This window comes from Zonotrichia albicollis, chromosome 5 (assembly GCF_047830755.1).
Source record: "Zonotrichia albicollis isolate bZonAlb1 chromosome 5, bZonAlb1.hap1, whole genome shotgun sequence".
In the NCBI taxonomy this organism is placed as follows: Eukaryota; Metazoa; Chordata; class Aves; order Passeriformes; family Passerellidae; genus Zonotrichia; species Zonotrichia albicollis.
Window position 1 is genome coordinate 37,227,965 of NC_133823.1, and position 27,194 is coordinate 37,255,158.

Below are 27,194 nucleotides of genomic sequence, written 5' to 3' on the forward strand. Positions count from 1 at the left end.
TTTTTTTTCCTAAATTGATAGTGCAGATTCTTCTCATGCCAGTGATTTCATATAAACAAAGAGAAAGGTATTGTACATAGAGAGACAGAATAAGCAAAAGAGAGCATTTGGAGGAACTTTTTTCCTATTTACCTGTGACCTATCACCAGCACTTTAGTACTTTTTGTACCAATAATAAAGGATCTAATTTATATTGATCTCTCTGAAGCTTATTAGCCTCAGTGTTTTAAGTACCAACATCCATGGCATGTGGAGTTTTGAAATTTCAGCCTGAAAAACCAAAAATCTTCCAGTCATTTCTTTGGTGCAACCCTATCTATTCTCTTGTTCTCTTCTGAATGTTATTTAGCCATCTTTGTTTACCCTTTGTAATGTATGTATGAGGTACTTGAAACAGATTTTTTTTAAATTCTTAATACACATAGCTCTCTGTCCATTTCTACCCTACTTCCCACATGTTCACAAAATACAGTGTTGAAAAAAAATCTCAGTTATGAGTTTTTCACCCCACATGGAACAACTTTAAAAAGACACAGCAGAATGGTTTACATATGAACAAAGAAATCCTTGAGGGCTGTTTGAGAACACTAAAGCACAATTCAGTGCTGAGAGGAATGGAGAAGTGCAAAGATACTGATATAGGAAAAGAAAACCGGACAGTTTCCTTTCATAAATTCAGAAAGGAGAGCCAGTTCAATGAAATTGAAAGTTGACATATTTTGAACACTAAAGGGAGGTGGGGGTGGATTTCAGTGTAAAAGTATTACACAGAAATCACCATCCATCACTTGTAGTTTACATATATTTCAATAATAAGTTTTCAACAGAAATGTATCTATGGCTTTATTTAATAAAGCCTTAATAAAGCTAAGGCTTTATTTTCAAATCAAAATACTGACAAACTTCAAAGCATTTTCAACTGTTTTTCAATGGTTCAGTAGTCTTCCAGTCATTTATGGCTTTAGGTAGTCAGCTTTAATTAGTTAACTAGGAGAAAGATATAATCCTCTACTAAGGAGTTCAGCCTTATAAATACATTGTAGCAGTGGGTAGTATACTGAGTTAAATTTCCACTTGATCCTGTAGGGGAATGCCTATGTTCTAAAAACTGTTTAACCTTAATTTGAAGACCTAACATGCTTTTGAAGATCTTAATCTTGCATTTGCTATTTTGAAAAATACTTGCTGTGAAGGACTGAGATTCAGTTCTTTCTTAGCTTGATTGTTATGAATTGGAAAAGCAGTTGCTGGGAATATATTTTGACAATAATTTTCTAGATATATTTCAGACTGCTTACAAAAGAACTAGTTTGTATTGAAATGACCCCATTTATTACCAAAGTTTTCAGTACACAGCTTTCAGTATTTCCTTAACAGTTGACTAAGCATCAAGAAAGAAAACATTGCAACAAATTCTGAGCCCTCTCTTCATATAACCAGACCTTCTAAGGCAGATGCTATTATAGTGCCTTACAGTTATATCAAGAAGTTGCTAAAATACTTCACACATACAGCAAATCAATCACTGTAAATGGTATTTAAAGAATAGCTAGCTTTGTGGAAATAACAGGTGGCTGGGGTTTGAACAGCATGATTTATTGTGTCATTTTGTTTGCTTTAAAAAGGTTAATGGCAGAAACCTCCTTTCAGTTGACTTTGATCGAACCACAAAGACAGAGAAGATCTACGATGACCACCGTAAATTCCTGCTGAGGATTGCCTACGACACGTCGGGGCACCCCACCCTGTGGCTCCCGAGCAGCAAGCTGATGGCTGTCAATGTCACCTATGCATCCACAGGGCAAATAGGCAGCATACAGAGAGGCACGACTAGTGAGAAAATAGAGTATGATGGACAGGGAAGGATAGTGTCTAGAGTGTTTGCTGATGGGAAAACCTGGAGTTACACATACTTGGAAAAGGTAAAGAATGCTCAGGTTTTTAAAAATGCTTGGAATGTGCTGAAATTCTGCAGCACCTCACTGCTGCATACAAAGCAAAAAATAGGTAGTAGAAGCACATTGCAATTATTCTAAGTATCAACATGTGATTCCAAGGGGAATGTTTCATTCCACAGATATGTAATCATGCTGTAGGTAATTGCTAGGAATTGATGTGTTTTTAAATTATTTAGGCCACTGACTAACAAGAAGCATCTGCATTTACCTTTTATCTTAACCCTTAAAATAAGGTAGAGGGACTATCTGCAATTCAGTTCAACTGAAAATAATTTGTTTGCAAATGCTCTGCTGTTGTGGGCTTTTTTCACTACCAAGAAAAGCTCTTTTTTCTAAATAGATACAGCTGTCAATTTGTACTTGCTATATGTTGTAGCATCAAAATAAGGGATAGGCAAAAGCTTAGGAATCAATACATATGTAACAATTGCTGAATCATAGCGCACCTTCTAGAAATACCTGTGAAAATCACCCTTGTGAGATATGCTGAAAGAGAATCCATGTCTTTTAGGGGTTTAAATATATTTCTGTTGAAGGTGTTGCTCAGCAAATACTGTTTCCTAGTTACCACAGACTTAATTTAATCAAGACCTGTGATACATAATAGCCACACATTAGGAAAATGTCAGAATAATTCAAGTAGCTCCTTTCGATATGAATAATCAAACAATTGTTTTGCCTGTGTCTCAAAAGCTTACAGAACAAGAACACAGTATTCAGAGTTCTCAGGCTAGTCAAATTCTTCAAAATCATCTCTAATTGTAAGAGAGAAATTGTATCTCCCATATGTTGTTCTCCTCGTGAGTTAATGGCTCTAAGACAGTTTTACTTCTTCCCATATTAAACATGACTTATCTGAATCCATTGACAATCTGCTGTTTAGCTGTGAATGCTTGATAAAAGAGTGATACAGTCATAACAAGTAGCAAATTATGAATGTGGAACTACTAATTACAGAACCCCTTACAATTAGGCATACAAGTAAATTAGGCAGGGAGATGTTAACAACATGTAAGGTCAATGATAACTCAATTAAAGAGGAGATAATTTTCTCAAGTGGGAATGTCACATTTTTGTGAAGAATTAGTATCAGTATGTGGCGGGAGGGGAGATACTGCACCATTTGTCACATGATAAAAATCTGTTCTTAATTTTCAGTCAATGGTTCTTCTGCTCCATAGCCAACGGCAGTATATCTTCGAATATGATTTGTTGGATCGGCTCTCCGCTGTCACCATGCCCAGTGTTGCTCGTCATACCATGCAGACTATCCGCTCCATCGGCTATTACCGGAACATATACAACCCCCCGGAAAGCAATGCTTCTGTTATCATGGACTACAACGAGGAAGGGCAGCTCCTTCAAACTGCTTTCCTGGGGACCAGCCGGAGAGTATTATTCAAGTACAGACGGCAGACGAAGCTCTCAGAAATTTTATATGATAGTACAAGAGTTAGTTTTACTTATGATGAGACAGCAGGAGTCCTGAAAACAGTAAACCTCCAAAGCGATGGTTTTATCTGCACCATTAGGTACAGACAAATTGGCCCGTTGATTGACAGACAGATTTTCCGCTTTAGTGAAGACGGAATGGTAAACGCCCGATTTGACTACAGCTATGACAATAGCTTCAGAGTGACTAGCATGCAAGGTGTCATCAATGAAACCCCATTGCCTATTGATCTCTACCAGTTTGACGATATCTCTGGCAAAGTTGAACAGTTTGGAAAATTTGGAGTTATATATTACGATATTAACCAGATCATTTCAACAGCTGTAATGACATACACAAAACACTTCGATGCCCATGGGCGCATCAAGGAAATTCAGTATGAAATATTTCGGTCATTAATGTATTGGATTACAATTCAGTATGATAATATGGGACGAGTGACAAAAAGAGAAATTAAGATTGGGCCATTTGCCAACACCACCAAATATGCTTACGAATATGATGTAGATGGTCAGCTCCAGACAGTTTATCTGAATGAAAAAATAATGTGGCGATACAACTATGACCTGAACGGCAACCTGCACTTGCTGAACCCCAGCAGCAGCGCCCGTCTGACGCCGCTGCGGTACGACCTGCGGGACAGAATAACCCGGCTGGGAGATGTACAGTACAGGCTAGATGAGGATGGATTTCTGCGTCAGAGGGGTACCGAAATCTTTGAATACAGTTCCAAGGGCCTTCTTACTCGAGTTTATAGCAAAGGCAGCGGGTGGACAGTGATTTACCGCTATGATGGACTCGGACGACGCGTTTCCACTAAAACTAGTCTTGGGCAGCATCTCCAGTTCTTCTACGCAGACCTCACCTACCCAACCAGGATAACTCATGTCTATAACCACTCAAGTTCTGAAATCACATCTCTGTACTATGATCTGCAAGGACATCTTTTTGCCATGGAAATTAGCAGTGGAGATGAGTTTTACATTGCATCAGACAATACAGGGACACCACTGGCTGTTTTCAGTAGCAATGGTCTCATGCTTAAACAAATTCAATACACTGCCTATGGAGAGATCTATTTTGACTCTAACCTTGACTTCCAGCTGGTAATTGGATTCCACGGAGGCTTATATGACCCACTGACCAAATTAGTCCACTTTGGAGAAAGAGATTATGACATACTGGCAGGCCGGTGGACAACACCTGATATTGAAATCTGGAAGAGAATTGGGAAGGATCCAGCTCCTTTTAATTTGTACATGTTTAGAAATAACAACCCAGCCAGTAAAATACATGATGTGAAGGATTATATCACAGGTAAGAGAAGGTTACTTGATTGCAGCTGTATCTACAGACATCCAGTTTAGAGGGAGTGAGACTGTAGGCAGAAGGGGTCCTCCTGTGATCAGTTTAACACACCAGCATCACAGAAAATATTCACTGGAAGCTGGTTGATATTTTCCAGTGTAGACTTTTGCAAGAGTGCTAATGTCAATTGCTCAATAAGCCCCAGGGCTAGCACAAAGTAATGTGTACCCAGCCAGGTGCATAGAAGGAGGAGTAGAATAGTATAGAAAAAGGATTGAACTTCTGTTTTGGCAAAAAAAGGTGCTAACGTGCTTACTTTCATATCTCAATTCTTAGAGAACCTGCATGCTTTTTGTTGTTCTAGAGTTAGTAATGTGTAGTGTTTTCCATTATTCTACACACCAAAAATCTGACTACACAACACCAAAATTTTGGGAAAAAATGTATGGCTCCGATACATTTGATTTTTTTGTATTTGAATTAAGTGTAAATAATCCAATTTACACAGATATTGCCAGTCTACAGGAAGGGCTCAGCCCCACTTACTTAGGAGCTGTGAGACTACCACTTAGAAGAGCATCCTGGGAATCAAGTGGGTTTGCATTCATTTAACAAACAGCAGCTATTAAATGGGTTGCTAGCAGGCTGCCTGGGAGTAAGAATAAAAACAGACCTCTGAATCTGTCCTCTTTTAGCAGCATGTGCTGTAGGGAATGCAGTTGGAATCAGATTCTTTGTGCCATTGAAAATCATGCACTTAGTTCAGAAATTGCCCTCAAAATACAGTTTTGGTTCTTTTCTTAACATCTTTGATGTCTGAAATGCACAGGCAGACACTGCTTATATAAGGTTATTATTACAATTGGTAATTTGGCTGACTGGCAGTTTTAGATGCAGCACCTCATGAGGCATAGCATTTATTTCAAAATGTTAAAAATTATTTTAAGATAAATATTTTTTATTTATTTAATTTTTGGAAAAATCTGCTTCCTTATCCCACATATTGTGAGCATTCTTAAATAAAAATTATTAGGCTTGGTAAGGAGCACTCTGCCAATCTCTAAGCTTAGTTTCTGTGGAAGATAGTGTAAAAAAACAGAAACAAGGCAGAGCACTCTTTCTTGCCAAACAATTGTTAACTGATTGTTGGCACCCCCAATTTATTTTTAACAGAACATAAAATGTATCATAAATAATGTGATCTAATGGTAATTTGGTATCCTGTCTGCTTACTGATGCATTTCATTAGCTTTTCATTTCATCGATCCCACATCATCTTGAAGAGGAGCAGATTTCTCTTGAATCAACAAAAAATATCTGCCAAATCATTTAAAAGGTAATTGGCCATGTAGGTGATATTTCAGGAGTAGTTTGAAGTCATTACACACACCAAAAGGACAGGATGTGCTCTGCAGTACTTTTTTTTGACTTTGTTTAAAAGTATTGATGATGAGGGTATGACATAAAGCATGTTTAACCTGACTATGAAATTCCAGTTGGTTTAGGCTGTATGACAAGGAAATCTCCCCTTAATTGAGCTGCCATAATTGTTCTGGAAGTCACCAAGACCATCAGAACCTGATTGCTGAACTCTGCAATACCTTTCAACTGAGCCTAGTGCAACTCTTATATAGAATAGACATCTTCTTTTAAGTTTAGAACTGAAAGTTTGTATAGGTTTGCTGTTTCCATACAAAAAGAAATCAACTATGCCAAAAGCTATTATATGTAAAAATTGTGTGGTTGCAAAATACAGAACAATTCTAATATTTTTCTCTGGTTTTTTTCTTATAATTATTCCCTTTCAGATGTTAACAGCTGGCTGGTGACATTTGGCTTCCATCTGCACAATGCCATCCCTGGTTTCCCTGTTCCAAAATTTGATTTAACAGAACCTTCTTATGAACTTGTGAAGAGCCAGCAGTGGGAAGACATACCAGTAAGAAACAAAACTAAACATACAAATTGAACAAGATAGAATGTTCCCTTCCATTCAGATCTTATAAGGCATGGATACTTCTGACAGCCAGGGTTTTTTGCTAAGTTCAATCCAAACTTAGTACCTTTATCTAGTTTAAGAAATTACAAGTGGAGGGTTTATTATAGATTTGCTAAGTTAGGTACTATTTTGTATAAGCTTTTGATTGCTTTTAGCAATTATAAAAATTTTAAAAGACAATAATCAATGAAAAGTTTAAGATGCTCTAAAAATGTCTAATTTTCATAGCAGAAACTACAGAAATTATATTTTTACTAACATTCTGCTTAAAGACAGTAAATGAATACTGTAGCAAAAAAGAGATGGTGAAATAAACAGAAGAAGAAGAGGTGATATAACATACCCATACCAGGCACCACTATAATTTTGCTTCTTTTTAATATTAATCATGTGTTATGGACACCATGTGTTATATGTAAAGATAAAATACTGAAACTGAAATTACCTGAGGTAAATTCTACTATATCACATAAAACTCAGGTGCTTATGAAGTTCTTTGAAAGTAAAAAAAATGAACTTTCATCCTGAAAACCTGCTGCGATTTTAAATAATGAAAGAAATGGATGTGGAACTAAAATCTAAGTCTGCCATTTAAGAAAATTGTATTTACAAATTAGGCTTACTCAAAGATCAAATATCTATGCCCTCAAAAATCCTATGGTTTTTGCTTTAGAAAGGAGCATTAAGAGACATTAAAATGGGTGATCTCATTCTAAACAGTCAAAGAAAAGATCTCTTTTTACAAGAATCATGATAGAGAATGCTACAAAAATTAAAGATTATACAAACTTTAAAAATTCTACAATCTAATGTAGATCAAATGTCCTTAGCATGGTGGCCCAGCAGAAGGGAGCATATAGAAGCTAACTTTGCATTCAGGAAGTTAGTTAGTAAGTTAGTTAGTTTGTTAGTTCATTAGTTCATTCTTTTTTAACAGCAAGGAATTGAGTAATAGGGAGAGCCTTTAGAGCCCAGCATGAGACTAGTGTCTTCCATGAGCAACAAAGTGAAGGAGGAGCATGACAAGCATTCCAGTTGCATTGGGAGATAAGAGACCTGTCATCAGGCATGGCTGTGAAGAATGACCAGAAGTTGTTTAGGTCTCAAAGATAGGTCTCAAAGGCTAAAGAATGAAATCATCCACTAACACCAGCAAATCATACCAGGAATAGAACCAGTCTGGTCAAAGAGATGAGGGCAGACAGCTAGTTGTCAAAAATCTTTGGGAAAGAGCTCAATAACATGAGGAATGCCAGGAGCACGTGACGTGACAGAGCAAGAAGGGTGCGGTAGGAAAACAAAGATTCAAAATTCTCATATAGGAAGAAGCTGCAACTCTGATATTCACTGGTGAACAAGCAAATGCAGAAGGAGGCAGAAGTAAACACACAAACCACTTGGTATTTTGAAACATTCTGGAGTGAGTGAGCTTTACTGAGCTCTGAGGATAAAAAAAAAAAAACTTCGTCATTATGAAGTTGCTATAGCATTTTGCTACTCTCACTGATGATTGTTGTCTACAATATATTTTGTGCCCAATAGCTTTCATGTAGGATTTACAACAGCTGAAATTCATACTCATTAGCAAATGCAGATCAAAATCTGCCACATTCAAGAAGAATGGAGAGTCCAAGTTAATTCATAATTCCCTCAGGAGTTATCCCCTCCAGAAAGCTACCCTTGTGCAAAACAGAGAAGCCTTTGCAAACTTTTTGCCAAGCTTTGATCAGCAGCAAGGCTGAATTAAGGTTGTATGAATCTTAATGACTCCAGTTGGTCTCCCATCCAGAAATTTAGGAAAACAAAGCAGGCTTTTGACTCATTTGTCAGCAGGGAATCAAATGGTTTAAGCAGTATTTTACTGAAGGGAGAAGGGGTCAATTGGAAGATAAACTGGATCATCATCAAAAACCCAAGTACTCGTTTTCAAAAGTGCAGCCAAAGCTATTTCAATCTTTGTTTCCTGCTGAGGCAACTGCCAGGACAGCTGTCTGCTCCCCACCTCTATCAGTACAGCTCATTCACAGCTTGTTGCTGCTAAGGCCCAGGTTAGACCAATAAGTTTTGAGGTCTCATCCCAACCACAGCTGACCCTGTGATTTGAGCTGTCCTGCTGTCTAGGTGCACTAGCTAACCATTCCTGCTAGCGGCTCCTACTCTTTCAGCTGTCCTGGCTAAGCACTGCAGTTATGCTCACAGGTCCCATTCCCCAGCCATCCTCTCTTTACCAAGAGTGCATCTGGCATAGTGGGCTACACACAGCTCTTCCATGATATTCTGCTATCCTAGCTTTTCCATTAGACTGGCTTGTTGGTTCTTTTCATACACTGTCCCTTGTCTTTGCTAGCTATGAACAAAATGCTGCCATATCTAGGGTTGCACCCACCTAAAGCTCTTGGGGAAAAGCTCTTTTAGGCAGGAAGCTGATACTTGAAGTGAAATGGAAGGTCACGCAGCCCAACTGGCCACAGTCTGTTCACACATCCCCTTTTATCAGTTTCTGCAAGTACTTGCAAGAAAGGGTATCAGCCCCCAGTATTCCACCTCACTGGTCCATACCAAGAGAGCTTCCCTCTCTTTTACTGTAAAGACTGTCATTACAGTTTGATTTCCCTTATTTCTTCAGCAGCTTGAGGGATTATGAGAGCCTCCCTGCAGTTTGGTCTCAGGCTGCAGCTGCTTGAGAGACTCTTATCTCCTGACTCAGTGTAAAGAAAGGTTTGTTCCAGTTCTAAAGCACAGCTTCATAACCTGCCAAAATCTCCTCAGTTTGACTGGACTCATGGTAGACAGGAATCATAATTGAGCAAGCTCAGAGGAAGAGATGCCACCATAGTAAGATGACACTGTAGTAAGACAGCTCTTACCTGTATAACATGACATGGGCTGGCAATGTGCACTGGCAGCCTAGCAGGTCAATCCTGTCCTGGACCGCATCCAATCAGCAGGGCAAGGGAAAGGAAGGATTCTGCCCCTCTACTCTGCTTTTGTGAGACCTCAGCTGAAACATAGCATCCAGCCCTGGGGCCCCCAGCACTGGAAGGACATAAACCTGTTCAGAGGAGGGCCATCCAGTTGATCAGAGGGATGGGGAGTACCTCTCCTATGAGGAAAGGAATTGGGATTGTTCAGCCTGGAAAAGAGAAGGCTTTCAGGTAACTTAGCTGCAGCCGTCCAGTACCTCAGGGAATTTACAGGAAAGATGGGGTAAGACTATTTACAAGAGCAGGTGGTGACAGGACTAGGGAAAATGGGTTCAAATTGAAAGAGAGTAAGTTTAGATTACATATTAGGACAAAATTCTGTACTGTGAGGGTGGTGAGGCCCTGAAACAAGCTGCCCAGGGAAGTTGTGGATGCCCTGTCACTGAAGGTGTTCAAGGCCAGATTGGATGGGTCTTTGAGCAACCCAGTCTAGTTGAAAGTATCCCACAGCAGGGGGTTGGAACTAGATGATTTTCAAGGTCTCCTTCTAACCCAAACCATTCTGTGATTCTTGTGGTTATGTATTGGCATTGCAGGTCTGTCCTGTGCAGCCCTGTAAGTAGCCTCTGAAGTTAAAGCTGATTTTTGTGCAGGTTCTCGGGGAGACAAAGAGTAAAAGCAGTGAGCATTAGCAAAATACTCTTGTAACTCAGCAGAACAAGCAATATGCAGATCTAATTAACTCCTTGGCACTGTCAGTTGTGGCATATCCTGTTGTTGTCCACGGGCAGCACACCAAGAAATCCTGGTTGTTTGGCATTTAGGGGGCTACAGATGGCTGGTAAAACTTCTGTCTGTTCTTGTTTACAGCCAATTTCTGGAGTGCAACAACAAGTGGCGAGACAAGCAAAGGCTTTCCTTTCCCTGGGAAAGATGGCAGAAGTGCAGGTCAGCAGACGGAAATCTAGCGGAGAAAAGTCGTGGCTGTGGTTTGCCACGGTGAAGTCTCTGATTGGCAAAGGGGTGATGCTCGCTGTCAATCAAGGCAAAGTGCAAACAAACGTGCTCAACATTGCTAATGAGGACTGCATAAAAGTGGCAGCTGTTTTGAACAACGCTTACTACCTAGAAAACTTGCATTTCACTGTGGAGGGAAAGGACACGCACTATTTTATCAAGACCACCTCCCCTGAGAGTGACCTTGGGACACTGAGGCTGACGAGTGGCCGTAAGGCCCTGGAGAACGGCATCAATGTCACTGTTTCCCAGTCCACCACTGTGGTGAACGGCAGGACTCGTAGGTTTGCTGATGTTGAAATGCAATACGGTGCTCTAGCGCTTCACGTCCGCTATGGCATGACACTCGATGAGGAAAAGGCCCGGATACTGGAGCAAGCCAGGCAAAGAGCTCTTTCCAGTGCCTGGGCCAGAGAACAACAGAGAGTAAGAGATGGAGAGGAAGGCGCCAGGTTGTGGACAGAAGGAGAAAAGAGGCAGCTGCTAAGTGCTGGAAAGGTACAAGGATACGATGGGTACTATGTACTCTCTGTGGAGCAATATCCAGAATTAGCAGACAGCGCTAACAATATACAGTTCCTCAGACAAAGTGAGATAGGAAAGAGGTAACACACTGGCTTAGCTCAGGCTGCCAAAGAGACTGTGTACCAGTGTCTTCTAAAAAGGAGACTAAACTGTTTTGCTGCATTACTACTTGAGCCTAAGCTTACATCTTTGCTCAGATTTTTTCTGTAGCACAATCCAGACTCTGTAACGAAAAGAGCGCCTTCCAGAAGAATGATACTGCTAATGACAAAACTTTTTTTTTTTCTCAATGACCTTAAAGGTGATCTGCTTTAAAGAATATGTTTACATATGCATATCGCTGCACTCAAGTTGGACTGAAAAGTATTAAAAAAAAAAGAAGAAAAAAAGAAAATAAAAAGGCCTACAGGTTTTGCAACAGGCTGTTTCTTTGAGGCACTGTATTTAATTAAGATACAGACCCATACAGTGTTTCCAAATAGTACTGAATTGTTGACCTTTGCTTACAAGAAGTAGTCTCTCTCTTTCTCTCTCTCTTTTTCTCTCTCTTTCTCACTGCATAGGATGTGGTATATATCTGTTAATTTTAAAACATGGGGCAAAAATTACTGTTTATAGACAACCCAACTGCATTAAACTGTGCTGCTTTCTAAAAGGACATTGGCACAAGTGACTTATGCTACCATGGGAATTTAATAATGGATTTTACAATGCTAACATGGTTTGCCTTGGGGGGAAAACAGCAAGTAGAATCCTTGTTGCATATAAGCAAAGGAAACCCTGATTTTTTTGTAAATTATGTGAGACAAGTTGTTTATGGATTTTTATATGAATTACAATTTACTGTACATCAAATATTAGTCTCAGAGGAGTTAATTTATGTAAAGTGTTTAAAAAAGTTTATACTTAAAAATAAAATGATAAAAACATGTGCTGTGTGTGATTTTTTTTAAAGAAAAAGGAATTGCACCTTTTATGTTATAGCTGTACAGTATAAAGGATTATATTGTAGAGATATAACAGTGATGACTAATGTCCAAAAGTGTTAATATTTTTGTATTAGGTTTAAAGCTGTGCATCTATCACTCTGCTGATAGGATGGGACACTCCACAAAGTGGCTGGCTGAATCAGACCACAGCTCCCTCCCCTCCCTCTCCTGTCACCCAGGCCAGTGCCACTTCATCAGTCATTGTTAGAAGGCACAGTAACCAAATAAGTCTCATTTAGTATGATGGAAGACTTTAATAGGTTGGGGTTTCCTTGTCTTTTTCCAGCCCTAATGTAATAAATGGACATTTATTCATACCAGGTGGGGTTTCTGTTGGTTTTTTAGAAGCTTTGTTTCACAATGGAGGAATAGTGTCTCAGGTGCTCGGCAAATTGTGTGTAGAAGAAGAAGAAGAAATGATGTAGTTTCATCCAGTTATGTCAACTTTGTCTTCTGTACAATACAGCTCTTTTAGGTGTTAATAACTCCAGATAGAAGAGTTAATAACTCCAGATAGTACCTCTGACCTGATGCTACAGAATTGCTCTTTAGGCAGGCAGGCTGTTCAGTAGGTTCATCTCCTGGCCTTCAGCTGGCAGATCAAATCTCATTACTGTGAACACAACCTGGGGATGGAGAGGAAGGTCCAGTTCTAGTGCCTAGTCTGCATCTCCACACCACTGCATAGATTTGGCATGCTCTGCTCCAAGGCCCAGTATATTTGCTGCAGGAAGAACTCAAGTGTGCAGCTGGTTCCTTATAGGAAGCCTGTGGTGGCATCTATGGCATCTGTTCTACATCTTGGCTGAAACCATTCTTGGAGCTTTAGTCTCATGAACACTAAATTCAGCCACAAAAATAAATATTTTTAAGATGAGACAAAATTGGGGGTTTTGATGTTCATTGAAATATACACAGTATTTCTATCCATGTATTATAATGACAGAACATAGTAAGTGAACGTGTCTTGACTATGAATGGTTCAAGTGGATGTAATAAAAATAGTTTTCTAACTGCTTTGTATTCTGAGAGTCTATGGTATTACATACTCTAAATTGCACATTAGGATTGTTTGATAAACAGATTTGAATTTCTCCCAGCCCAGTTGCTACCGAATCTACAGTATCAGTGCTATTACTGTATGTGTGTATTTGGTAGAGCATACAGAACTAATTACACATATAATGAATGCTAATCATCTATTAGAATTAAAGCACAGATTAGTTGTTAGTACTTTTACCCTTGAAGCTTGAGGGCCCTAAATTTAGAGAGGATGGTATTTCAGACCCCAGAGGTGTGTCATTGAGCTACGTATTCTTTTTAAAAGATGTAAAATGCTAGGTGTTTGCAGTTCTGTTGGGTGGCTCTTCCACAGCACTGTATTTAGCATGCTGTAAGTGCTCTCTGTTGAAATAGGCTCATATTCTAAATTATGTCCAATGTTTCTGTTCTGTTTGAATATGAAAAGCTTGTATAACATGTCAACATTGAAATATATCTTCTACTTGGCGCATACCAGTCCCTTCTCCTTTGTTCTGGCACCAATAAACAACAAATTATAGTATCTGTTGGTGATCATTTTAGATACAGTCAAATCAAGCCAATTAGTGGCCTTGTTAGTAGGTATAATGAGCCTATTTCTTGCTAAAAAAGACTTGTGATCTGGACATGTTCCTGCAGGAAATAGTGACCTTGGGGAATACAGAAACAAAAGATCTTTTTAAAGAAAAAATATGCATAATTAAAGAAGCATATTACAAAAATAAGAAAAAAAGAAAGGAGATTCTAAGTATTTTAGACAATGCCAGTGAAAATGCTATCCTGATATTTTGAGATGTATATTTCGTCTGATTTGTATTGTTCTTTTAATTTGCCTTCTTAACTTTATATGTGTCCTGAATTTTCCACAAATTGATAACTATAGATTGCATCTAGGCTTTCCAATAAAAGCCAACCCAACGTGTGCGTGTGTGTGTGTTTATATTTGGGTTTTTTTAATCTGTATGTCAGATACTGCACCTGTGCTGACGCTTTTCTCTTATTGAAGAAACAAAGTGATCCCCTTGCACTCCTATTGATTCATTTGCTTCACAGTTGGCTGTACCTTTTTTTGACTCTCTCCAATGGCTTCATCTGCTAACTCAGCAAAGTGAATTACTTCATGGGATCTCTCAGGGGGCCAACTTTAGAGAAAACATTAAATATATCTCCACAAAGCCAAATCTTTCCTAGGTAAGGAGAGCCAAAGAACAAAAAAAAAATCACTTAGAACTGTTTTTTCTCTTATCCTCCTGAGTAAAAATATGACAAAAAGTATTTGATTATAAAGAATTAGATTGGCACTGGTAGTTACATATATACACAGAAGAGATCCTTCAACCTGCATTTAGGCCCCCTTTGCAGAAACTGCTGACTTCAGCATGGGTCTTCGTCAAGAGACTGCTTTCATTTTAGTTGGAAAGGCAGACTTCACCACACTCGCTTTGTAGTGACAACCTTGAGTTGGTAACATGTTGATCCAGCACTAATCAGGTCACTGCTTTGCTAACTATGGCCTAATTTTGTTATTAAAAAAAAAGGCAGTAAGAGATCTTTGTATGTTCACACTTGGGAGGTGAGAGATTTGCATTTGACAAGGGGGGAAAAAAATGCCAGTTACCACTGCCACTCTTCTGAGGCATTTCTAAAGTGATGGCTGAAAGGCTGTAAAAGAAAAAAACACTACATAAAATAACAGTTAAAATTGTCTATGGGAGAATAGGGTGCATTTGCAGAGAATCAGATGACAAAATGCTTGAATTCTGATTTCAGGGATAAAAAGGACGGGAAAAGCTTCTGAAAGTGTTGATACCTTGATATACTGCTATGTCCAGAAGGGCAGGCTATGGCTTTACATATGGGCAGCTTGAGAACCTTTAAGAAAAAGAGGAAGAAACTCATGCATAATTCTTTGGGGATGGCAAAGCAGAGGCACTTATTAGAAACAGCTTCTAAGCAGCTTATTAGAAGCTGCTTATTTGACACTTATTAGAAGCTGCCAGGGTTAAAAATAAGCCAAAGCACAGAGCATCATTCCACAGCATAAACTGAACAGCACAGACAAGTGATATCATACCCCTAACTGCAAAGCCACACCCACCAAACTAATCAGCTTCTGATCTACAACCAATCAGTCCTAAGGATTAAAGAATAAGATACAAGCTTTATAAAATTAAATTGATCTTTACACACACAAGTTGCTGGGGCTCAGTCATACCAAACAAAAAAGACAAACTAAAAGTCATAAAAAACAAAATGTAAACCAGTTAATTGATGAGTATGTGCCAGTTCTTCCCCCAGGAAAAAAGGAACACATGGTCTATAGCTGTCATGCTGACAGAGCTTAAGACTTCATTTTTTACCTCTGAAGTTTTTGGCTTTGTGGCAGACTGACCACACAAGGCAAATTTAACTCTGTGAGTACCTAGGCTAGATCTATTCAAAAAGTCAAAATACAAATAATAGGTAAATCCCTGCTCATCCCCCCAGCCCATTTTTTAGCAGAAGTAACATAAATAAGGATGCCAAGTCTTAATTAGGTGCACCACGAAAAGCTAAAAAAAAATGCAGCTTTTCTTTTCCCCATCCCAGAAACCTAAGTATTTGTTAGGGACCACTAAAAGTGTCTTAGCCTTTCAGGGGGAAGAGATGGTGGAAGGGTTTGTTTGTTATGCCATCTCCTAATCACAAAGCAGAATACTGGCAATTGCAGGTGGCACTGTGAGGGACAAGAACATGCTCTCTGGTGCTCTGGCACAATCTGCCCTGCTTTCATAACCAGATGTGCTGGGGACAACAGGGTAGGGAGAGCAAAAGGGAGGTGAGCTGCCCCCAGGTGGTCTGAAACACAACAGTGAGAATGAAGTCACAGAGTACCACACAAAGAGGGGCATGAGGATTATCAACTGAAATATTCTTTGTATGCATGGCTTTTTAAAAAAATTCTTGGCCTGATTTCTAGTATCACAAATGTATGCAATTCTGAGCAGTGCAAGCATGACATTAAATGCATCAATGAGTAAAGGTAAATATGCTAAATATGGGTCCCCACTTCTAAACCAAGCAAGCTAAGCAGTAACACCATCCCTTTCTTTAGGTACATGAGAGACTTATATGCAATTTAAAAGGTGAAGAATAAGCATAATATGATGGCAGCTCATTAAAGTGACATGTTGTCACAGAACCTGCTTTATTGCTGGTAGACTCTCTTGCTGTTAATTACTATAACTTTGTAGGTAAATTGAGTAAACCTTTTAATTTACAAAGTTAAATTTCCATCATTGAGGAATATAAGTTTCTAGACATGCATACAATTTTTCCCTACTATTAAACAAGTCAATGCTACAGTAACATAATTATGCAGCTTAGAGTTAATGGTTCCCACAAAGCTGTCTTAATAAAGCCTTTTGGGATTCAGGAGGAAAAGGAAGAAATTCAGAAACTAAGAACAAGGCTGGAAGGCGACAACATGCTTCAACTGGCTCTAGTTACTCAATCACACTTAAGCAGTCTGAGACAGCAGGGTGAGTGCCATGCATTACAGAGGCACAAGGGAAAATTGTTATCCCAATGCAATAAAATATTTCCAAATTTCAAGCCCAGGAATCATTTTTAAACTGAAGTGACAAGAATGGCTATCTAATGAACCAATTAAAGTTACAGCAATAATAAATAAAATTAAAACAGCATAAAGAAAGATAATTGAGGAATCAGTTATTAATGCAAATCTGAAAGTAACTCTATATAGGCATGTTACAAATGCTATAAAAATAAATATTAAAAAGTTCCCCCATTGTTTGCAGATAAAAACCACTATGGAAAAATGAGCTGGGGAGGGTGAGAGTGTACAAGCCCATAATACCAGAACCAGTATTAGTCACCAACTTACACAATGACGGGGAAGCACATATTAAAAAAAAAAAATCAGTCACGCCAATATCTGCAGATGACAAAAATTAATGGAGTGGCAAATAATGGCTAGGACAGAGCAGTCACACAGAACAATATGGATCACTTGCTGAAGTGAGCCCATTCAAACAAAATGTATTTCAATACAGGCAGCTCCAAAAGTAAAATATCTCAGAATAAGAAATGCAAATCTTGCTATGAAAGGTACATGGCTGCCTTCAAGAAAGCACTGACTGGAAAGAATGAGGAGTGCATAATGGATAAATAACTCATTGTGAGATTCCAGTACAATCGTGGTGGCGGTGAAGAGCTTTTAGGGGTGGAGAAGCTTAATGAGATTACTGGCCTGGTTAAACAAGGGAAATAGGAAGGCAATGTTATCTCTGCATATGGTGCCAGCAGTACCACTCTTACATGCAGTCCTGATGCATTCATCATGACAACCCTGGAGAGAGCACAAGGAGACATCACACATAAATCTGAGTCTTGGAACAATTAAAAAAAAAAAAAAAGAAAGATAAAACGGCACAAAAGGGTGACATGAAAATAGTGTTTAAATGCCCTCACAAAAAAAAAAAAAAAATTAAAAACAGAGTTGTAGCAAAGTGCTTCCAAACAGACAGGAAAGGAGGGAAGAGAAAGTGGGTGGGAAGGCAATTCTGGTAACTGACTATAGGAGCAGTTTCCAAAAGCTTTTGGCAAAATAGGAGCTATTGGAAGTACATGTAATGGATGCAGGTGATGTGAGTTTACACTAGATTATGGCACCATTCATTTAGCTGCACAGGAGACGTCAAAGTAAAACCCTAATAACTGTGGTAAATTCCAGGCCAAAGGGTTTGGGTTTGTCTTCTCCTTATCACCTCCCCTTTAACAATCCTGAAATATCCCAATTAAGTTGGCACAGACCAAAGCCAGCAAACATAACCCTAAAAGTTTCAACTCTTTAAACAGCGAGTGCAAGGCTGAGGCATTTTAAAAACATCCCTCGGTTTACTCAGCAAAGATGTGTTGTTCTATTACCTTCTACAGCAGCTGATAATTAAAACTAACTAAAACAAACTTCCTCACGCTCTAATAACATAGCCAAAGCTAATATATCCGTATGTTTATGTTTTCAAGGCATCCAGAGGCAAGTGTTTAGGTTAAATAAAAAAATCAATCAAACAAAAATTTTAAAACAGTAAAACGTTGTCTGCGCCAGCTCTGACCGCACTCTGCCCTGAGCGCGCCTTGCTCTCAGTGACCGACACTCCCTTCCCAGGTGTTCCACGCTCCGCCAGCTCCGGTGCGCTGGGAAGCGCTGGGTCCTTAACCGGGAGCTGCCTCACCAGGAACGGCAAACTGCTCCCTCCGCTCCTGACCCCTCACAGCGCAGCTCACACCCAAGGGAAGGAAGGCACTGAAGTGCACTTCCAGCAGCAAGCGAGCCGCTCCCCGCTCCGGCAGCCGGCACGGCGTTCGCCCGGGACAACACCCGCTCCCGCAACCACCTGACCCCCTTCGCCATCAGCGCACCGTCCCTCAGTGCCCCAAAGCGGCAGCGCGGGCCGGGCGAGGCGGGGACCGCTCCCCTCGCTCCCCCGGCCGGGCTGTCCCTTCCACCGGGACACGCCTCGCTCCCCCGGCCGGGCCGTACCCTCCACAGGGACGCGGCACCGCGGGCCGGCCGTGGCTCGCGCGCCCCCTGGCGGGCAGGGGAGGGCCGGCAGCTGCCGGCGCTGGGCCGGTGATTCGGGGGGCTCTTAGCCGCCATTTTATCGGCTCGGTGGGGCCCGCGGCGCGCCGGGGGTGCGCCTCCTTGAGGTGGGGTTGCAACAATGTAAATAAATAAATAAATTGATATGTACGTACGTACACACATAAGTACATACACACTGCCTTAAGATGCCGTGTCCCCTAGCAGCAGACCTCGTGCCAACCCGCAGCATGGACCCCGACTGGCCCGAGCGGAGCAGGCAGCCTGGCACGTCCTGCGGGGCCAGTGCCACCTGTGCCCCTCTCCGGTCTCCCTGAATGTGCCATTCCCGCGGGCTACGGGCCGTGGCAGGAGCTCCACAAGGGCAGCACCACAGTGGGTGCTGCCCGTGGTGCTGCCTGGCGCTTGCCCAGCTCGTGCTCCTTCTCACAGCCCGACGGCGAGGCCCGACCGCGGGCCCAAAGCAGAGCCCTGCCCTCGGCAGGTGACCCCATGACAGCAGTGGGCTCAGACCACCTTGTTCCTTCTCAAGGGCAAACAAAAGGTGCCAGCTTGACTGCTCATATATGCATGTGGTAAAATACATTAGGGGGTTTTTTCCTTTGTTTTTAACGGCGCAAAAGGTGTTTTCAGATAGCTTTCATCGGCAGCCAGTGAAATGTACCAGTGCATGGAAAAATTGCTTCAAACAAAGCCCAGCTTGTTTATCAGACCATGGGCACTGGTGGCCAGCAGTGGCCCTGGGCGCTGCCCCAGCTTCACACCAGTGCTGGGCTGATAGCTCAGCCAGTGGCTGTGGGCAAGAGCCACCCGGCCAGGAGGACAGAGGGGAAGGGATCAGTCTGGCATTGTGCAGCAAATCATGTGTGTGCACATGCCTGGAAAGTTAATTTGTAATTTTTGCTCCTCAATAAATCAAGACAGATGCCCCTATAAATCCTGCTCCTCAGGAAGGAAGCAGAAGGGCAGGAACTGCATGGAGTAGAGAACAGGGCTATTTTTCTTTTCACTGCCAAGAGCACATCGCTGACACAGTGCTGTGCTGGGTCAGGCCTTCACCCTCTGCGAAGTTAATATCAACAACTCCTTCCTCTAAAGGGCAGATAGAAGAGTGACGCCCCCCTTGCACTTTTCTGCCTTTCTTTCCTCTCATTGCAGTAGCAGTAGCCTCTGAAGTAGCTGCACTAATTAGTTGTTATTACACTTCTTGAGTGGCTGGAACATACTGCCTCTGACCTCTTGCTTTGCAATGTACCTTAACAGCTTATTACTGCTATTGCATGGCAGCAATGGTTCATTTTATAGTTACTTTGAAAGAGCCATTCCTCCAGTGCTGAAAAATAATCTAAGACTAATGCACAGTCTCTCCAGAAGACTTCTGTTAAACTGTCTATAACCAAGTGTCCAAACGCTGTACAAAACTGTTTCATTTGCTTAACATCGACTCACTAGCAATTAATATGCCTGACATAACAGCACACTACAAGGCCCATAAAATCTGTAGCAGTAGGGGAGTGAAATGATTATAACTTTTTTTTCTTTTTTCAATAATACCAGACTGCAGTTTGGGCACTGTAATCTTTTCAAAGCAAGAAGCTGAGCTGCATTTGAACAGCTGTTGTTTACTGAAGCAATAATTAGCAAGGAACAACTCAAAATACCTGCTACCTTCCACAGCAGCTCAGCATACACTTGCACCCTGTACCTGGAAGCAGAGAGGCTATGAGCTTCATATGTAGACTATACTTATTAAAAATCTCACCTAACTTTAAAAAAGGAAATATTTATAATAGAAGCATCTGCCAGCCAGTAATCCCAGTGAACTCATCGTGAGCTGGGAAGCACAGACCACAGCTGATACAGTGGTTTGCAGCTGGTGAGGGACAGCACATGCTGTGTGTGGGGGGTAGGGCATTCTGCAAATAAGGTGTTAGGCACAGTCCTTCTCAATGTGCTCTGCTGGCTCCAGGCAAGGTCAAGCTGCACGCCTGCTCCTGGGACTGAAACCTTTGGGGAAGTACGTCTGCAAAGCCGTTTGTCATGTTTGCAAGTCTCCTGGTCTTACAAGACTTTTTTAGCTTAGCTTGACAGAGCAATGGGCCAGCAGTGAGAGAGAGCAAAAGGGCTGCAGAACACAAGCAAGCTAAGCAGTAGGCACATTGAAAACGGACCTCCTTATCCCACACCTGGATGAAATCTAGTGATGTCTGTGTTTGCAAGCCATCCAGAAGTAGCCCTTTTTTTCCTTAACGAGGGCTTGCTGCTGGTACATATTAGTTTGCAGCCAGGAATGGAACCTGAGTGTTGCTAACCACTGGTTACTGGCAACTGTGGTATATGTATACATTCCCTGAGACTGCATGAAAACATCTGTATAACTCCCAGGTAGGGCTCTATAAGCCATTGTAATTGCCCACTCCTGTCGGAAAGGATAGTCATATCCCTTTCACCCACCTCTTCCCAGCCAAAGTCTTCCATTGCTTGTGCCAGCTCTTACATACATCTGAACCTATTAGGAGCCACTCTGAGGACCCAAAACCCTACTTCCTAGAGATTCATTCTCTGTGGATCTTATCTCTCTGGTATGCCTTCAAGCATGATTCTGGGCCTAAGAAGAGGATAGGAATGTGCAGTCAGGCTTGGTGTGAAAAAGAGACAGAAGCTGGATCTCACTGACCAGAACCAGTTTAAGCAGCTGTTCCATGAGAGTTTCAGTCACCTGCTCCCTCTGTGGCCCAAAATCATTTAATTATTTAGTTAAACACAGAACTAATTCAAGTTTGAGTTAGCCATGCTTCATACTAGCAAGTAGCATTCTGGGGTTCTCCTTATCAGAGCATTAGAGAGAGAAGTTTAAGTCTCCAGCCTGTCAGAGCACTGGAAGCAATCTCCAAGGACCCAGGGAGAGCTGCCAGCTGAACTAGAGGAAGTGGGATGCTCTGCAGATAGACGTCTGCCCTGCTCCAGAGATTCATTCTCCTGCGTGAGAAGACTCACCTGCCAAAACTGATAGGTACATTTCCACTAACAGTTGTCAAATCAGTGACTCCTGACTAGAGAAAATAAAAACATTTTGACAGAAAATGCCTGACCAGCACTACACAATAAGCCAGAAGCTGACTTGTCTCATTACACCTGTAGTGTCTTAGAACTCCATTTCCTGGATAGTCAAGGTGTCCTTTTGAGATGGAGTGCTAGAGACACAGGAAACTGAGACAGTCAGCCATGAGCTTGAGGAGTTTCAGTTAAATGAAAGCAAGTACACTTCAAAGTTAAATATTTTGTCAGAATTACATTTCTTCATATTATTAATAAATGATAGCTATCACTTCTGTCATTGGAAATCCAAATAGAGTCAGGGCTAGTAAAAAAAAGAAAGGAAAGAAAGGAAAGAAAGGAAAGAAAGGAGAGGGAGAGGGAGAGGGAGAGGGAGAGGGAGAGGGAGAGGAGAGGGAGAGGGAGAGGGAGAGGGAGAGGGAGAGGGAGAGGGAGAGGGAGAGGGAGAGGGAGAGGGAGAGGGAGAGGGAGAGGGAGAGGGAGAGGGAGAGGAGAGGAGAGGAGAGGAGAGGAGAGGAGAGGAGAGGAGAGGAGAGGAGAGGAGAGGAGAGGGAGAAAGAAAGAGAGAAAGAGAGAAAGAGAGAAACCAGGAAGCTGGTAGGGACCAGATAAAAGACCAGTACAGTTTCACTGAATGAAAGCAAAGTAAGAAATGGCAAACAGTGGCCATGATTTTAAATAAGGTCTTCCAGATTTAGATTATAGGAACTTAACTGTCCTTTCAGTGAACTTTACCACCCTGGAGTTGCAACCGCAGAAGTTCAGTCATTTTAAAGTAAACATGGTATAAACATAAATGTAAATAAAATCAAGTCACAGCATGCCATACCTTTCACGCCTATTAAGACATACCTCATGTGGTGCTGCGAGGCACAAGGCCAAATGAGTTCAGCAATCCAGGAAATAAAATAGTGCCCTCAAAATGGCTCACGTGCAAATCTGGAAGCAGGAGGAATTTGTATTTCCTCATTCCTGTTGGCATGTACATAAATCACTGCAGTTCAGTAAAGAAGCACCACTTCTTCCAGTGCCCTGTTTAATTTCTCAGAGCAGACAAGAAATACTGAGCCAAAATGCTGTGGATGTGATGTTAGGTGACAAAGAAAGGGAGATGTGGAGCTGGCAACCCATAGTTAAGAAAGGCTGCTGAGCCTGGTTCCTGCAGCCCACACATTGCATCAGATCACATCCTGCCTTAGCCCACCAGCACACGCAGCCAGAGGAGCTCAATTAAAAGCGTATCTATACACAGGAGGTACAAGCTGTAATGGTGCTGTAGGAATTCAGGTGGTACAAGCCCCATCAAAGGGTTCATACAGGTTCAGCTGCTGTGACTAATGGGATTTATACAACCTTTGATCAAAACAGTTCCATTGCCAAAACATTTGTACTGTACAAAATTTGTAAGACCAATTAGGATATGACAAGCTATCCACTGAAATTCATGGATAGAGTTGCAAGGTTAGGAGCTAAAAAAAAAAACAAAGTCAATTTCATATTACAGTCAAAACCTTCCATTATTTATCAGTTAACATGCACAGTACAGTGGTTAATGGCCATATATATCCCAACTCAATACCCCCACCATGAAACTGCTTGTGCAGGGGATCATTTTTAGGCAGTAGGACAGGCCGAGGCTGTAGAGGGGATGGCTTGAGCAGTATAACATTGGCTTTGCTCTGTCTTCCAGACCAGAGGACTCTTGCACATAAGGGGAAAAGCCACCCAGCTTGGCTCCCTGACTAGAGAGACTCATAACACTGGTGCCCAGGGGGAGCAGTTTCTCTGCACCACATTGCAGGCTTGGGACTTCAAAAGACCTTGCTCTGTGAATTTGCTTCAGAGCTTGTCTGGAAAAAGTTGAAATCATTACTTAAGATCATGCTATGGCATAAGTACTGAGCCATGGGTCAGGTGGAAAAGCAGAGGATGTCCTAGAGCTGGTGACACATACAGCCTAAATAGGAGAGGGAAAGCAAAGTGGGAAAAAACCCAAAATGAAGTACTAAAGGAGATGCCATTGATTAAACAGACCATCAGTGGCAAGTCAAGGAGTAGGGGAAGAAACACTCTGTATCTCAGTGTAGAACACAGGAGGCAATGTCACAAGGGTTGGAGCAGAGGAGAAGGATGGAGGCCCTGATCTTGCAAGCAGACATACCAAACAGGACCCCAGACGCTGCCTTCTCCCCCTAATAAGTCTCCAGAAGTTAAAAGAATAGGCACGGGTTGAAGACTAGAGGTCACTGATCTCCGTAACTCTGGCTATAACCAGAGTTACAAACTTCTGTTTGTCATTTCCAAGCAATCTCAAATCTCCATGGAAATAACAGTGGGACAAGGTCCTTTTTTCCAGTCTTCAGACCACCAAGCTGTTCCCTTAAGTGCTTTGCAAATGCCTGAGAAGACCTACATGCACTACATGCTCACAGGAGCAGCAAATAAATCTTGTTAATGGTATCTTGATAATCTGCATGCCCAGAAAGAGCACTTATTACTTCCTCAGGCTAAGAAGCACCATCTAAGAGCTTTCTTCTCATTTATTTTAGGACATACTCTTTCACTACTCTTATGGGGAAAACCAAGGTGAAACCGTTCACTCTTCCCCCTCACAAACTTCTAATTCAGGCTGCAATAACTCTGGAGCAGCATCTGTCTGGGGTATTACTCTAGGCCTAGGTGGAAAGTTTCCTGGGGTGAAATTTGCAATCAGCAGCCCGCTGCTCCGTGCTCCCACTAGGCAAGCTGACCCCAGAAAGAGCAGTGAGAGGATGCTGAGACTGCCTAGGCACCTTCCAAGGCCACAGCTCTTGTAGTACTTCATACCACAGGGGCAAGGAGGAAGTGAGAACAGCAGAAGTTCCTAATAAAACTTCATTCTTTTGAAACATTGCACTTTGAAGTGCTCATAACATTGTACAAAAGAAGCCAAGCTTTATCCCTCTTTTACAGAGAGATGATAAGAGTTACAGGCACAGCAGGCCAAAAGCAGAGTCAAGAAAGAGATCTCAGGTCTCCCAGTTTCTACAGGCCTAGTTGTGGGAACAGGCTGTAGTCATGGGAATCATCTCATAAAGACAGTATCTCCACAAAGGCTCTGATATTTTAGCATTAATTCCAAAAACATTTCCACCAACAGCAATGGGAGACTTGAATGCTGATGTAATTCTCATGGAAATTAGGTTTGAAACAGGATCCACAGGTCCCTTCGAGAGCCTCAAATGTTAGCTTATATTATAGTGCCTTTCAATGAGCATTCAAACCAGTTTTCAAACATCAGTTTAGAAGCTTTTTAGTGAGACATGTCTTCAGCCAGTCAGCAGATGCTCTTAGGAAGTTTTTCTACTTACGTGAGATCCTCTGGACAAAGAGGAGATCTTCAAATAGATAACAGTGTCTCCTTCTGATTAAAAGTCTAGCTTAGTATGATGACTGAACACCTGGGTGCATCTTGTATAACACATACTGATCAGCAGCACATTGAACATTCAGAAAAAATAGTTTTCTTGTCCTGTTAGGTTTTATGAAATATAGTATTTTCAGTGGTTCTTGACTGAAACACATGCATCTTGCAGTCAGCAGACAGCCCTGGACTGACTGTTCAGAAACAGCCATTCCTGCTCTACACTCCTGTCCCAAACATACAAGGAATCATGGCAAAAATCCTATAGTTTTCCACTGTGGTCAGAGGCATTGGCAGTGGTTAGCTGTCAGCAGCTTCCAGAATTTGGAGCAAGTATTTGGGAAAGCCCAAGTCAAATTGTATTGTCAGTGTTGAATGCACTGCTGCATTTACACCTCTTCCATTGAATGCTGTACCAAAATCTGTGCCACTGTAGCAGGAGACCAGGTTCCTCACATCTCTCAACAAAGATTTGAAAGTTTACTCAAACCACATCATAAAAGTGACCTATGCTTCTCCATTTTAAGTGATTTCCTTATGAGCAGCCACCAAAATCTTCCTGGTCTCTTAGGTAACCTGCCTTGTTCTTCTGTATTAGAATCTTCAGAGCAATACCCGGTGCAAAGGGTGCCTTGTTTCATGTCTGTGTCTGCCCCAATGTTATCAAGAGTCCAGCCAGATCCCCACATCCCACAGCAGGGCTGGCTTCCTGAGTGATTTGGGGGCCTGCCTGTATGTTCCTGTAATGGACTGTTAGGAGAGCAAATCTCAGCTGAAGCATAGATGCTTGTTAGCACAGATTTTTGTACCACTTCCCTGGGGAGGAAAGAGGGAACTATCTTCCCTCTATTATCTTCCCTAGCAAATATGTCTACTATACAGACTGAGTTTTAAGAGCACATAAAAGCTGCTGCCACTGGTTAGGAAAAAATGACAATGGTATAGACATGATAGGAGAAACATTTGGTACACAATGAAACTTGGGTAAGCTACAGAGCCTGACACCTAATGGAGAAAGGGCCAATGAAGGCCAAAACACAATTACGGTGGGAATCTCTGCTTTGCTTTTAAACTAGAAATGTTGTCTGTTGCCAGTGGCCTTTGGTGTAGTTTTCACTGTGTTCATATGGTAGCTATTCATTGTTGGGTAATTATCTTGTTTTATTTTTCTACTTATTTATTGAATAAATCAAACTAATACAATTCCAACCCACGATTGCCATGGGAACACTCCAACAAGGACAGATGCAGTCTATAGCTGCAAGGAAAGAAAGCAGACTTCAACATTATTAAATTATACACAAGACAATCAATACAACTTAACACAAACAGCCCTTGCAGGCTCTGAACTAACTATCCAGAAGGCTCAGCCAGTTACTTTAGAGCCTCTTGCAACACCAAACCTTAAAAACCACCATCTCAAGTTTCTATAAGGGCAAGTGCTCTATGCAGTTTCTTCTGCCTTTCCCTTATGTCCTGCTAAAGAGAATCACAGAAATCATGTAGTCCAGTTTTCCACCCTATGGAAATTATAGGTATTCTTCACTCCTTAAATCCAGTAGATGTGTTGAATCCTTGTTCTAGCATTTCCAGAATTTTTATTGAAAATTTAGTCGTAGTGAAGATAACACACTTAGAAAATTTCAAACCGTTTCTGGAAGCAGAAATCAAATCAATTGCAAACAAATCTAAAAGGCTGTTTAGCTTAACTTGGTCACTGTCTCTGCAAAGATGGATGACAAGGGACAGGGAAATAGAAGGCAGAGAGGAGAGGAGAGGAGATTAAAGCGATAAAGCGCCTACAAAGCTCATAGCAATTTTTCTCCTTAATTTCCTTGTATTCAAGGTAATGCTACTGAGAGGAAGAAGCCAACAAAAAGAATTACATGCACTGCCCAGACTGTGTTTGTAAAAG

At 41.4% G+C, this 27,194-nt stretch overlaps 1 protein-coding gene across 39 annotated transcripts in view; it reads left to right on the forward strand.

The window, feature by feature from the left end:
• TENM3 (teneurin transmembrane protein 3) overlaps positions 1 to 14,136 on the forward strand; it is a 1,287,129-nt gene extending 1,272,993 nt beyond the window's left edge. For all 39 annotated transcript variants that reach the window (XM_074541312.1, XM_074541314.1, XM_074541319.1 and 36 more), the window contains 4 exons: positions 1,626 to 1,922; positions 3,117 to 4,728; positions 6,528 to 6,658; positions 10,513 to 14,136. In XM_074541312.1, the coding sequence (XP_074397413.1) occupies positions 1,626 to 1,922; positions 3,117 to 4,728; positions 6,528 to 6,658; positions 10,513 to 11,268 (2,796 nt within the window). In that variant the 3' untranslated portion in view covers positions 11,269 to 14,136. The remainder of the gene's footprint in view (positions 1 to 1,625; positions 1,923 to 3,116; positions 4,729 to 6,527; positions 6,659 to 10,512) is intronic.
• The last annotated feature ends 13,058 nt before the right edge of the window (positions 14,137 to 27,194 follow it).